General features: G+C 44.1%; 1 protein-coding gene across 4 annotated transcripts; it reads left to right on the forward strand.

The window, feature by feature from the left end:
• The first annotated feature begins 3,738 nt into the window (after window positions 1-3,738).
• TMEM14A (transmembrane protein 14A) lies at window positions 3,739-12,858 on the forward strand. Of its 4 annotated transcripts, none has more exons than XM_066640518.1 (6): window positions 3,741-3,959; window positions 7,167-7,203; window positions 8,833-8,918; window positions 10,870-10,971; window positions 11,551-11,638; window positions 12,239-12,858. In XM_066640518.1, exons 3-6 carry the CDS (start codon window positions 8,849-8,851, stop codon window positions 12,276-12,278), a joined length of 300 nt encoding a protein of 99 aa, XP_066496615.1. In that variant the 5' UTR covers window positions 3,741-3,959; window positions 7,167-7,203; window positions 8,833-8,848; the 3' UTR covers window positions 12,279-12,858. The 4 variants fall into 4 exon arrangements, with proteins under 4 accessions (XP_066496624.1, XP_066496615.1, XP_066496596.1 ...); XM_066640499.1 differs by lacking the exon at window positions 3,741-3,959 and adding an exon at window positions 4,150-4,230; XM_066640507.1 differs by lacking the exon at window positions 3,741-3,959 and adding an exon at window positions 4,295-4,699.
• The last annotated feature ends 1,128 nt before the right edge of the window (window positions 12,859-13,986 follow it).

Consider the following 13,986-nt stretch of genomic DNA (forward strand, 5'->3'; position numbering starts at 1 on the left):
TTTTTCCTCCAGAAACTTGTCCAATCCCCTTTTAAAGGCATCCAGGCCAGATGCCGTCACCACATCCTGCAGCAAGGAGTTCCACAGACCAACCACACGCTGAGTAAAGAAATATTTTCTTTTGTCTGTTCTAACTCTCCCAACACTCAATTTTAGTGGATGTCCCCTGGTTCTGGTGTTATGTGAGAGTGTGAAGGGCATCTCTCTATCCACTCTGTCCATCCCCTGCATAATTTTGTATGTCTCAATCATGTTCCCCCTCAGGTGTCTCTTTTCTAGGCTGAAGAGGCCCAAACACCATAGCCTTTCCTCATAAGGAAGGTGCCCCAGCCCCGTAATCATCTTAGTCGCTCTCTTTTGCACCTTTTCCATTTCCACTATGTCTTTTTTGAGATGCGGCAACCAGAACTGGACACAATACTCCAGGTGTGGCCTTACCATCAATTTGTACAACGGCATTATAATATTAGCCGTTTTGTTCTCAATACCCTTCCTAATGATCCCAAGCATAGAATTGGCCTTCTTCACTGCCGCCGCACATTGGGTCGACCCTTTCATCGACCACCACCACCCCAAGATCTCTTTCCTGATCTGTCACAGACAGCTCAGAACCCATCAGCCTATATCTAAAGTTTTGATTTTTTGCCCCAATGTGCATGACTTTACACTTACTGACATTGAAGCGCACCTGCCATTTTGCTGCCCATTCTGCCAGTTTGGAGAGATCCTTCTGGAGCTCTTCACAATCACTTCTGGTCTTCACCACTCGGAAAAGTTTGGTGTCATCTGTAAACTTAGCCACTTCACTGCTCAACCCTGTCTCCAGGTCATTTATGAAGAGGTTGAAGAGCACTGGTCCCAGGACAGATCCTTGGGGCACACCGCTTTTCACTTCTCTCCATTGTGAAAATTGCCCATTGACACCAACTCTGTTTCCTGGCCTTCAACCAGTTCTCAATCCATGAGAGGACCTGTCCTCTAATTCCCTGACTGTGGAGTTTTTTCAGTAGCCTTTGGTGATGGACCATGTTGAACGCCTTCTGAAAGTCCAGATATATAATGTCCATGGGTTCTCCCGCATCCACATGCCTGTTGACCTTTTCAAAGAATTCTATAACGTTTGTGAGGTACGACTTACCCTTACAGAAGCCATGCTGATTCTTCCATCAGCAAGGCCTGTTTGTCTGTGTGTTTTGAGATCCTATCTTTGATGAGGCATTCCACCATCTTACCCGGTATAGATGTTAGGCTGATCACAAGGCACTAAACATGCTGTTCCTGCTAGTTTTGGAGGTGGAAGGTTTCATCTACATTTTGAAGGCATGAAAACTCCATTTACATTTAAAGAGTAAATAGGTTTCCATTCAAATCTGGAGCATTAGGCTCCATGGATTAACTAAGGGAGAGGATGATTTCATGGTTCAATCTTGCCTTTGTATCTGCGGCCTCTTGCCATCAGTCCTGTACATACTTCCTTTAGTGGTCTGGCCCTTTGCTCTCCAGGCAGGCACCAAGCACCAAGTACACATGTTTGGATTCTATCTTCTGCACATCTTGAATTAAACAGAATTAACAGAAATGGCCACATAACAATGTAGCAAAATGTGCTTCTAAGAAATCTAGGATCCAGCTGTAAGGGTTCTTTTTCCTTTCTTTCTTTGTATGTTTATGTTTTGGGAAGTCCTGCCCTTAAGCATCCTATGTCTTTTCCCAGAGATAGTACAATCTGGTCTTCCTTGTCCCAGAGGACTGTGGTATCCGCTTAGAAATCTATCTTTGTCACCACCAGAAGGCAACTTCCGTAGCTCCGTACAGCAGCTCACAAGCACAGAAAGGAAAAGAAAGACTCTCTGAAAATAAGAAATGGATAAGGTTGACCAAGCTAATATTAATTCATTCTTTTGCTTCTCATAACATTCTCTTTTCTTCTTCTACATCTGAAATTGTTCAGAAAGGAGAACTTTGTAATAGATTCTAATCTTCTGGCACTTATTTCAGATGAAAAATACAAAAACTGGGAAATGTTAGTTGAGATCAATTTTAGAGCAGAAGCAAAACATGGTTTTTGTTTGAAGGTTTATAAACAGAGTTAGTATCCAAAAGTTGGAAATATGCCATATGTTTAATGGTCCAGAGATGAAAAAAGATGAAAGTTTGAATGGATACACAGCTTGCCCCATGCATATTTACTTGTAAGCTTTAATGAGTACGGTCATGACCTAAACCTACTGTTATTCAAGATGAGGGAGCTATTAATCAGTGAGGCAAGACTGGAACACACTTGTCTCTTTTATTGAATCCATCCTGATTACTCCGTGGGTGTAACTACAACTGCATTTAAAAAAAAATTCAATGAGTACTGTGCCCTTATTATAGATAATATCAAACAGTGTAGAATCGCAGCACAGAACTTCCATGCTTACACAGGCTTGACTTTAGTGCTGGTTTGCAGTGACTGGTTTGCATTCAGGGAGCAGGAATGGCAGAGGCTCCTACATTACCAGGTATGGGGAGGACAGCATTTGGCATGGAGGTGTTGAGCTGGCCCTGCCCCCTGAATTGGAAAAGAAGAGGGAGACAGAGCAGAAGAGAAAAAGTGAAGGACACTCATGGGCTAAAAGCACCTCTGATGCTGTAGCCCACCACTCGCCTTTCTTCCACATTTCCTCTTCTGCTCATTCTACTCCTCCTTTTCCAATCCAACGGATGGGCGGATAAGGTGAGTGCTCATCATCAATCTACTGCCTCATGGATATGAATGACAGTCTAGGACAGGGGTGCGTGTGCGTGTGCGTGTGCGTGTGCGTGTGTGTGTGTGTAATGTATTACTGAATGTGCCCAATAGCCCAGTCCTATTGGCTGGGTGGCAGCAGGACTCACGTTCCACTGGTGCTGACTACCATAAAGCAGTCAGCGCCAGCCATAAAAGGTTCTCCAGCACTGCACGAACTTACATGCTGCTAAAACACCAGCAGGAAGGCTGGAGCCTTTCAACATGGTATAATAATATATACCATTTTATATACCAAATATATAATTTATTGTTATATTTCACACCAAGTAATTAAAATTTTTCACACCAAGTAATTAAAACTAAAATTAAAATAAATTAGTATTTTATACCAAGTAATTATCATTATAATTAATTATGTCCTGTAGCAAGTAATCTGCTGGTCTTTAATGGTGCCAGACATGTGCTTAATGGTTATGGTAGGTCTACGTTTGTCAGATTAAAGGTCTTTTTTAAATTTGTTTTTCTGGGCTGGCCACTGAAAATAGTCTTTCGGGAGGTGACACGTGACAGATTAACAGCTGGCAGTAGTGCAGTAGGAAACCACGTCTGGGGAGTACTTTCTATGCTAGATCATTATGGACCAGAATATAGCAATTGTGGCCTACCCAGGCCAAAAGGGCTATTTAAAAAATTGAGAGGAGGAGGCCTGACAGCATCCACTTGCAGAGGGGATAGTAGCTTCCTTTAGCCACCAGGTGGTAGCATTGCACTTCCTTGTAATGCTCTGTTGGCCCAAGTAAAGGGGGAAAACCAGGCAAGAAAAAAAAATTCCACTTATCTATTTAAGTCAGTACCGTCCACAATAAATAAAGGAAATAAAAGAAGACAGATGGTTCTCTCTGGCGACCACAGGGATGTGCTGTAGATGGGGAGGCAGGTGAGGCAGAGCCTCCCCATCGGAGTCCTTTGAAAAGCGCCGCCGCTGTGTGAAGCACCCAAGGACCCACTTGGGTTGGGTACTTTGTGTGTTGCACATGGATTGTGGGTGCTCATTAAAGCTTACATGGCGGCAGCAGCTTTTGGAAGAACTCTGGTGGGGAGGCCCTGATCACCCTGTGGGACTTCCTGCCCAGTGAGGTGTGGCAGCAGGACATCATTTAGGCAATGGTCCAACTCCATCACCTGCCCCAAACTCCAGAGGGCCTTTGCACTACTGCACGCTCGTGTAAGTGTGGAATGGTGCTTTCTCTTGTTCTTTCCCTTGGTGCTTGCTTTGGGCTTTTATGGCTGCTGTTAACTGCTTTGATTCGGTCTTGCCAAGTGCCCCCTGGCCTGAGTCTGCAGAGGCGGGCGGGGCCCCAGGAAAAGGGGCTCCCTGCAAGACGGCAGCCCGGGGTTTGCTGCCCTCTGGGCAGCAGGAGGCGCCCGGGCCGAGCGTGAGTGCGGGAGCGGGCAGGAGCAGCTGATCGGGCGGAGGCGGGCGGCGCGCACGGCAGGCAAGGCCCCTGGGCAGCGGGCAAAGGGGGTCGGGGGCGGCGCGTCGCTCCTCCGCCTGCAGGCAGAGGGGGGGACCCCGGGCTTGGCAGCCCCCGTACCCAGAGGCGGCTGGACTGGCTGCAAGAGGGAGCCTCTGGCGTCCCTGCTGCGCCCGGCCTACGGTCGCCTTCCGGGTCTGCTTGGCAGGCGAAGGTCGGGAGCTGAGCTCTGCTCGTCCCCCGGTGCAGCGGGACGCAGCCAGGAGGCGCCCAGTGCGGTGGCCGGCGAGGCTGCGCGCCTGGGCCCTCTGCGGCTTGTGGCGGGCAGTCCTGTCGATGCGTCGCCTCCCGGAGCGGCGATGCCACTGAGCTCCCCGAGAACTGCGCCCGGCGCTGCAGCCTTGGGCAGGTCGCTGCTCATTCTTGGAGGGGTCCAGACATCAAAATACCGGAGAGCAACCAGGAAGGGGATGAAGCTCGCGCCTTAATTGTATGCTGGCCATGTTTTCTGCGCGTTAAGTGTGTGCCAAGCATGTTTTGCACATTAATTGTGTCAGCCATGTTTGCACACATTGATTGTCTGCAAGCCTGCTTTGCAGGTGTTTGCACACGTTGCGTGCAAGCCATGTTTTGTGCATGTTAATTGTGTGCAAGCCATGTTTAGCACATGTTTGTGCACGTTAATTGTGTGCAAGTGATGGTTTGCACATGTTTGCACATGTTCCTTGTGTGCAAGTGATGGTTTGCACATTAATCGTGTGAAAGCCTTTACATTCTTGTGCACGTCAATTGTGTGCAAGCCCATAAGTAAAGCACAATTTGCCTGTCCACTCGGAAGCAAGTCCCACTCAAGTAGGACTTGAGTATGTACAGTAGGGCACTTGAGTATGTACAGGATTGCAGCTTTAAAGAACCTAAAAAGGATTGCTGTTAAAAGTATTTACATCTGCTTTTTTCCGTCAAAACGTCACAAAGGAGTTTATGTAGCAAAATAAAGAAAAATTATTATTCCCTATCACAGAGGACTTGTAATGTATATATTTTTTTAAAGCCACTGTAAAAAATACTGGGGTAAGGAAGCTGTCTGTTTGCTCTGTATAAGAGGAGTACTGTTTCAAATGTGCCTCTTAGCCCAGTTAGTAAAGGAGGGTGGGACTAGTTTGTGTTTTGCATCCCTGCTCGAGCATGTGCCCTGTGCAAAGCAGTAGTGACTTTCAAGAAGTAGGTCCATCTGCTGGAAGCCAGGGTAAGAGTGGCTGATCTGAAGTGGTAGAAAGGCACACAGAGATGGTCATTGGGTAGGATCTTCAGGGACATTGTAGCTAAGTCTTTTTTTCTGTGCAGTTGAGGAGTCTTTGGCAGTTTGGGGGTACAGCAACAGCATCATAGCAAGGAGGAAAGAATCCCTGAGAAAACATTTGGTGATCTGCTCTCATCCAAGGCCAGGGATATACCTTTGCAGTGATAGAAGCAGTCATTAAGGGTATGGTTGACTTGGCTGTCAGATGCGAATGTTGTGAATAACCTTAGGTATCAGGGCAATCTGTGAGAGGGGTCTCTGGAGGACTCCCTGGCTAAGTACATGGCAAAGGTTGCCTGGGAATGGTATCAAAAAGTTTTGAAAGTTCAATTGATTTTGATCAATCAGAGGTTGAAAGCCAAGGTAGAGCTTTCACAATGCTAACTTGCCTGTTCAGAGGACTTGCTAGGCTGGAAGAACTGTGATGTCTCAACAGAATGGTTTAGACCTCTAAACTTTAGAAGTTCAGTTCCTGGAGAACATCCTATGATTAAGTGCCTGAAAGAGGCAGGTTCCAATAGTTTAAAATCACTGTCTGAGAGAAAGTGACAGGAGCATTAGTTGGAGTGATGCCTTGTTTGTTTGTTTTATTAAAGATTAGAACAGCATGCTGTATGATCATAGTGAGAAAAAGAAGCAGTTGACAAAATGCACATTGTGCCCTATTAAGAGTAATTTAAAACACCTGAAGTTTTAAAATGAAAATTACATGCCCCCAAATTTAGGAGAGAATTCAAAGAGATCTGTGTATGCGCAGAACTTTGCTGATTCGTGTGTCAGCTACTGCTAAAGAGACAGTATCTTTTCCCTCTCCCCCAGTCTTTATACGGGTGCTTCGGATGAAGGGAAACCTGGAAAGGCCCAGTTCATGTTCAGTAGTTATTTTTCAGTATTCTGGATCCTGGCTGTAAGGAAGGACAAAGCGAAAAAGGCAGTGATAGGAGAATACTAGACACCTCAAAGTTAAAATGGGTAACAGGGGCCTGTTTGTAACGGGCACAGCCTGTAGGGGAAATGTTGGCCCATATTGATACCCAGAAGCTCTTATTGGGAGCGCATGCCTAGATTACATTGAATTCAGCTTTGCTTACACAACTGTTAGCTCACACTTGTTTTTCATTTTGGTATCAGAGAATGTAGACTAAAAACTGTTTCCATACCTTTGTTGATATCATTGTAAAGGAGTGGGGGATTTAGGGGAAGGAAAAAATGGGAACCCGCAACTGTAGAGAGGTGAGTTGGAACATGTGCAGTGAGACAACTATGGTTGTTGTGTTAGAAGGAAATCCCTGTTTAGGGGGTATGGGATGTATGTTGGCATACTCACCGGCCAGGCCTGAAACTTTAGCCTGAGTTTGGAACAATCAATTTTTTTTTTCCTTTTTTCTGGGCTCCTCTTCCTCCCTCCCTCACCTAAAGAGTGACTATCCTATCTGAATCACAGAAAGCAATGACCAGAGTACTGTGATATGTTTGTGCTAAACAAATTTTAATCCAGTAGGTGACGGATTCGCTCTCCAGTCAGTGAATCCAGTCTCCACCAACCTGAGATAGGTTTTCCCAGAAGTTAATAATAAATTTTGCAAGTTACAGCAGAAGACTAACTTAGTTAAAAGAGAAAACAATCCTTGTCTATTTCTTTTGTTCCCTTCCTTAGCAAACTGACAGAGGAATAACTGACTTAAACTTCTAAGGTATGTCTCTAAACCTGTTTGTATTTCGACCTCTTACTTTCAGGTTAACAGCTAATCCCCTTTACATTTTCTCTCTGATGTTAGTGCTTTTTCTCTTCTCTCTCCATCCCACACAACAAGTGTGTCTGTTTATTTTACCTGTGTGGGGCAGAAGCCAGGTTCACTCAGTCTTTGGATCTGATTGCTCCTCTCTCTCTCTCTCTCTCTCTCTCTCTCTCCCTCTCCCCCCCTCCCTTCCGCTCCCCCCATGTGGTCTTCCTTCTTACAGCTAACTCTCTTCCCAATTTTTAAAATGTTGTTTCTTTTCCTTCCCTCTCTAACAAGCCAAGAGTGTTTGTATTCTTCCTCCAATCCTTTATTCTGCCAGAATTTGGTGCTGGCTGAACTCTTCCTTCCCTTTCAACTTTAATTGAATACTTTAATTGAATACAGGAGCTTTCCTAGGAAACTTTGAAAGTCTTTATGCAAGTTGTCTCATACCCTGCTCAAAAGAATTTCAGCACAAATCCTCCTCTTTTTCTCCACACTCCCCCCCTTTCACACCATATTCTTTCACAGACGGGAAATGTGCCATCGGATCATGCGTAATAACAGTGAGGATCGCGAGAGTAGCTACCATGTTTTCCCGAAAATAAGACACTGTCTTATTTTTTTTTGCTCCAAAAAACACACTAGGTCTTATTTTTGGGGTAGGTCTTATTTTTTTTTAATGTACAACAATGTACTGTCTGCAGGTCTACTCAGAAGTCAGTCCCTTTATAGTTAATGGGACTTACTCCCTAGAAGGTGTGTCCCCTCATCGCCCAGGAGGATGCCTGCCTGCCTGCCTGCCTGCCTGCCTGTCTACTCAGAAGACAGTCCCTTTATAGTTAATGGAACTAACTCCCTGGAAAGTGTGGAAAGCCTCAGATCCCAGTAAGCAGGGTTGCCTCGCTTGCTGCTTTCTGCCTCAGCTCCTTCTCAGCGTCCTCTGTCCAAGGTAGCACAGCAGGCGCTTTCTAGGTGGCGTGCACAGGGGTACAGCGTTCCCGGTCACGTTGTCCACCCGCCCCCGCCTGAGGACCTCTTCTGCCCCCCTGTCCTGGCCCTGATCACAACTAGGTCATATTTTCGGGGTAGGTCTTATTTTTGGGGAAACAGGGTAGAACTAACACGTAGTTTACCCTCTGTGGCCAACAGATGGACCACTTGGAGGCCTCTGTTATAGTGTGGTGGACTGTTCAAGTGTCATCTTGACAATTGCATGTATTTCACTATGCTGTGGAGTGGGAAAATGTACATGTTTTCATGGTCAGCAGCTTGCCCCAAAATGGCTTGCCATGTGCCGCAATTTAAGGAAGCAAAGCAGTAGTCATAATGTGTAAAGTGGCCTTAGGCTTGTGCTGAATTAAAGGAAGGAGAAGGATTACATGAATCTTTCAGCTGCACAATTGGTTACAGATGGATTTTGGTCGCTGTAATACCAGTATATTACACAGAACTGGCTGCTATCCCTAACCACTGTGCCCTGTTTCCCAGAGGAGTCGGTTTCACTAGCTCAGGGTGTTCTCAGGGACACTTCCTCATCTTATCTTTGACTTTGTACTGTGTTTTGCCAAATTCACATTTGTAACTGGCTTCCTCCTTTAGACTTGTCTCCGTGAGCATGGATTGGATCGACATTGGCTATTCTGCCATTTTGGCCCTTGGAGGTGCTGTAGGATATATTCGCAAAGGTAAATGTTGGAACTGTAGGATGCAGAAAAAGGAGAAAGTACAGTAATTTTTACACCAGCTCTTGGATCAGTGTCATTTCACAGTATAGTTCAGGCCCCGTGAAACATTTCACCTTCCCACTTCAGAAATTAAGTTTCTTACCTTCATTTCATTGTGATACACAGCTCACCATCTGTTTGCTGTCTCAGACAAGCGATTCTGCAATGAAATACTGCTGTTTAACTCAACAATTTGAACACAAACCCAAAGCTATAAATAGATTTTGTTCGCAAGGGCATTTGAACAATTACAATTACAATTACAATTACTCAGTAAATGGTTCCCCGTTTTCTTGTACTGTGCAAAGTATATCTTGTACTTGGTCTAAATAACATTTTTTATTAAGCACTTAATTAGAGCTCATGTGCTAAATAGAATATGTGGAGGGATGGGACCTAGTCCTGATCAGAACTGGGGCTTGTGGAGAGGGCTGCTTTAATCCTCTACCCTATACCAGGGCTTTTCAAACTGGGGTGTCGCGACGCCCCAGCTTGTGGACCCTGGCCTCTGCCCCCTTAAGGGGCGGGGGCAGCCTGGAGGCAGGGAGGAGGCAGCAGTGCGATCCCCAGGATCGCATTGCTCAGGGGGCTGCAGGGGCTTGGGAGCACTTACCCAAGCCTCCTGCAGCCTCCCCAGGGTGCGGGGAGCCCGGTGTGAACCTTTGTTAGGGCTCCCCGCAGCAGTGAAAGTGGAGCAACTGCGCTCCACTTCTGCTTTAGCAGAGGTAGGGCGCGATCGCTCCGCTTTTACATTCACTGCTGCAGGGAGCCCTAACAAAGGTTCTCACCGGGCTCCCTGCACCCTGGGGAGGCTGCAGGAGGCTTGGGTAAGTGCTCCCAAGCCCCTGCAGCCACCTGAGCGGTGCGATCCTTGGGATCGTGCCACTGCCTTCCACCCACCCCTGCTGCCTCCCCCCCGCCCCTGCCAGCAGTTACAGTGGCTCAAACTCTCCTGGAGAGTTTGAAAACGACTGCCCTATACCCATAGTTATTATCATATTGGGGCCATTGCAGCTCCTATTTGGGGGAAAACCTGAACACACCAGTTCTAGTGATGCACTTAGTGTAATGCATACTTTGGCCCTTATAAAGGGCCCTTATAAAGCTATCATAAGGGCCCTGAGGCCATTAGATATATACAGTAGCCCAGTGGCCCTGAGGCTTAGTAGAAGGAGTTGTTCACTGTAGATGTTAAGTAAGACGTTATCCATTTAGCCATATAAACATCCTGAAGGTCCTTGGAGTATCCCTCAAAGTCTGGATGTACTGTTTCTGCAAACTTTAAGGAATTGTTTAGAGGGAGCCCACATAGCAGCACTGAATCATAACTAAAGATCTCTATCGTATACGCAGTCTGAAAAAAGACAGTGGTTGGAATTGTACAAGGTTGTCTGCGTGCAGTCCAAGGTTTCTAGGCCTCTGTCAAACCTCTCAGCCTTGTACTGAATCCTCTTACTCCAGAATAACTGTTTAGGAAGTTGGAGGATCTTCCAGACTAGACAGTTGTCTGGTACAATATGGGGGGAAGGATGAGGCTGTTTTTCAGACATGACATCTGAAGTCCTGATATATGTACAGTAAAGCTGGCCAATGTCAGCTGATGCTTATTCTTCAACTTGAATTCGTATTAAAGAACCAAAATTCTGAGTAATTTTTTCACGTGGGGAAATTTTTTCAATAGGGGAAAGCAACATGTGGGCATGCATTAAGTGATATTTTTGCTTTTTTCCCAAGCTTTCTTGAATTAACAGATATGCATTTTAAATGAATAAGCATTTTTATGTTCCAAATGTTAAAACCATGTTTTTAGCACAGTTTTGTATATTTATATATTTAGGTATATTGTATGCAATTTATTTTCCACCCATTGTTGTTCTTTCCTAAGCTTGTGTATATCTGATCTTTATTACAGGCAGTAAAATCTCTCTGATTGCTGGCCTCATCTTTGGTTCCATGGCTAGTGTGGGAGCGTACTATATAGCACAAGATCCCAGAGATGTAAAAATTTCATTGTGTAAGTACCCTGCTTTACCAAAATAAAGCATAAGAGTTACATTCTGCGCAACAACAGAAGTTGTTAATCTTGTTAAGAAGTTAAGTTACCTTGACTTCTGGGGCTTCTGTTGAGCAAACACTGTAGGGCTTGTAATGTGTTGAGGAATTGGCAGAAATGATTGAAAGAGCAAATCCTGTTTGTATAGAGTTCTGTGTACCTACTAGAGTTAATGTCATTGCTTATATCTTAAACATAGAGCCTACCACATTCTGCTGTGCTCAGAAAGGTTATTGGGAAGTCATTAGTTAGTGTTATTTTGGAGTGGGACATAATTCTAGGTCTCTGTAGCCTTCAGTAGAGCAGTCAATAGAAGGCATTGTACGTTCTGTTAGAACTTTATGTGACTTAGCAGATCATGATGAGTTAGTGAGGCAACCAGTGGGGGAAACGTCAGTTCCTTTCTTTTCTGTAATATAAAGAGTGGCCCTGATTTTATTTAGAAAGCAAAAGGAATTTTGCTGTAAATAGAAGTCTTTGGCCACACACATATGAAAAAGCAACCCTTAATAGTAAAACTTATGGTATATTTGTTTGCAGTCACAGCTTTTATTGTGACCACTGTGATGGGCGTGAGGTTTAAAAGGACCAAGAAACTAATGCCAGCTGGAATCATAGCAGCTCTAAGGTAAAAATGTTTCCTAATTTATTAATTTTAAAATAGTCATTGGGCTCCAGTTGCCTATAGCATCATTGTTCAAATGTTGCTGTTCATCCAGCCCTGCTCTTACTCTCTGAGCCAGAGGCAGGATCTTGTCTGTTCTGCAGTTCACTGAAGTATAGAATATTGTATAGTAACTTTTTGGACTCCTTAGGAACCTAAGGATGAGAACATTTCTTTTTTAAAAACCAAAAGATGGAAATTTTCAGAATGCTGACTTCTGTACCTTTTGGGTTTTTTTCGTCCTTGGGCTTAATATGTAGGTGGCTCCTTAGGAGTCTGAGAAGTTATGGGGTAGTGAGTGGTGGTGATGGACATAGTGAGGAAGCACTGGACAACGTAATTTTTTGCTGCTCCCTATGACTTGGAAAGATTTGCATGCAAATTATACAAAATAAGCATGCACACATAATTTGTGCAGGTAACAAAAATCAGTTTTTTGGCCGGGAGTTTGGGTTATTTTGGAGAAGAATTAAATAGTGCTAGTAATAAAAGTGCATAAATGTATACTCTTCTATCCATTAACTAGCAGCATTTTTGTTAATCTTATTCTTATTTTTTACTTAGCCTCCTGATGATCCTGAGACTCGTTCTTAAGATGGTATAACAGACCAAAGCTACAAGAAACAGTATCTTTAACATTCCATATGAACAGACAAATTATTTGTACTTTGAATGTCTCTATACGAATATCAAGCACTTTTTTGTTAATGACTACAGAAAGGCAGTGTTACTCAGATTTTGGGTGGCATTCTTAGCATTTTATTAGGTTGCCCTTAAATAATATTTTCTGACTGAAAAAAACGTGACTAACTAACCCCTTTTAATGACGATCTTAGTATTTTTCTGGGGTATGAAATTTTTCAGTAATTCCTTATTCCCTCAGAAATAAAGAATAGTCACAGAACCTTTAAAATGCAGGTTAATTATCAGCTGTGCCATATACTTACATACATCCAGTCCTAAACCATTACAGATCATGATATGAAGTGATACAGATTTGTTTTGATTTTACGGATTATGTAATATTGCATCTCATTTATTAACAGATTAGCAAAGGATGTATTTGATTCATATGGCACTAAAATTATTTTTTGATTCAGAAACACACAATATTTTGCTTCTGTCCTAAAATCCAGATGGTAGAACTGCCAAAACTTAAATAAAGAAAAGTTTAATATATTGAAGGCATGCTGTCCTGTAATATATTGTGTTGCTGACATTTTTAAAAAACTTATCAAAGAGTTTTGGATTATATTCTTAGCAGTATTTTCAATATGCAGAATGCATCTCAGTGTTGTCTTTACAACAACCCCATAGGGTAAGTTAAGTATTGTTATCCTATATGAGGCTGAGGGACTGAGACTGATAGGGAGTGGATTACCTAGCTCCACCTAGTGAGTTCATGGAAGAGGGCGAGACATGAACCAGGGAAGTCGTGATTCACAGTTCAGTGTCTTACAGTCCAATCCTATCCATTCCCTCTCCTGCTAGTGTAGCTTGCCAAAAAAGATGAGCTAAATCCGGGGGGGGGGGGGGAAATCAGGCAACTTCAGCAGGAAAGGTGGATTTAAATCCTTATCCCTGCATAAGCCTCCTGCTCTGCACTGGGTCTCCTTGAACTTGCACTAGCAATGTCACTAGCGCAGGTCCAGGAAGAGAAAGAGTCGGGGAGCTGCTGTTGGAGGGAAGAGGATCCACCCCCTCTCGCAGCTTCCCCTTGTTCCTCCCCCTCCCCACCCAATTTTGTCCCTTCCCAGCCATATTACCTTCTTTAGGTGGCTGATATTCTGGTGACATGTACTGGAAGACTCCAGCCTTCCTCCAGTCATCCAGCAGCATGCTAGCCATAAGATTTGGCGGCTAACTATTACATCACACCAAGTGGATTTTGCTATAAGAGCTACTGGTGGTATTAAAAGTAAGCTGTGTATCATTATGTCCCTGTGCCCTTCCATCACTCTCACCTAGAAGCTGTATACTGATCCATTGTGCAAAAGGTAATGTTTAGGATCCAAAGAAAAGACATGTCAGCTGTTACTAGTTCTGGCTGTTTTCACCAAATTCATTCATCCTTCCAAAGAGCCAAGTTAAATGGGGCCAATCTCTTCAGATGTGACACTGTTGCAGCAAAAGCAAAGTTCTGGCCTGATGCCTTATATCCCTTCTTCCCCAAAGTGATCCTTGTTTTTGGAACCCTTGTGATATATTTGCTTAACTACTCTGAAACATACCCTCTAGTCCCTTCCGATTCATGTTATTTTCTGTATTCGTTCATGTTGGTGCTTACCCCATTGCTATAGAAATTGGTGGAG

This window comes from Tiliqua scincoides, chromosome 1 (genome assembly GCF_035046505.1).
Source record: "Tiliqua scincoides isolate rTilSci1 chromosome 1, rTilSci1.hap2, whole genome shotgun sequence".
Lineage (NCBI taxonomy): Eukaryota > Metazoa > Chordata > Lepidosauria > Squamata > Scincidae > Tiliqua > Tiliqua scincoides.

Bases quoted from the DNA above. Each gene is read 5' to 3' on its own strand.
- TMEM14A (XM_066640527.1), top strand. From the start codon at position 8,849: ATGGATTGGATCGACATTGGCTATTCTGCCATTTTGGCCCTTGGAGGT. The intron at 8,919-10,869 runs GTAAATGTTGGA...TCTTTATTACAG, and splicing joins TGTAGGATATATTCGCAAAG to GCAGTAAAATCTCTCTGATT. The intron at 11,639-12,238 runs GTAAAAATGTTT...TTTTTTACTTAG, and splicing joins GGAATCATAGCAGCTCTAAG to CCTCCTGATGATCCTGAGAC.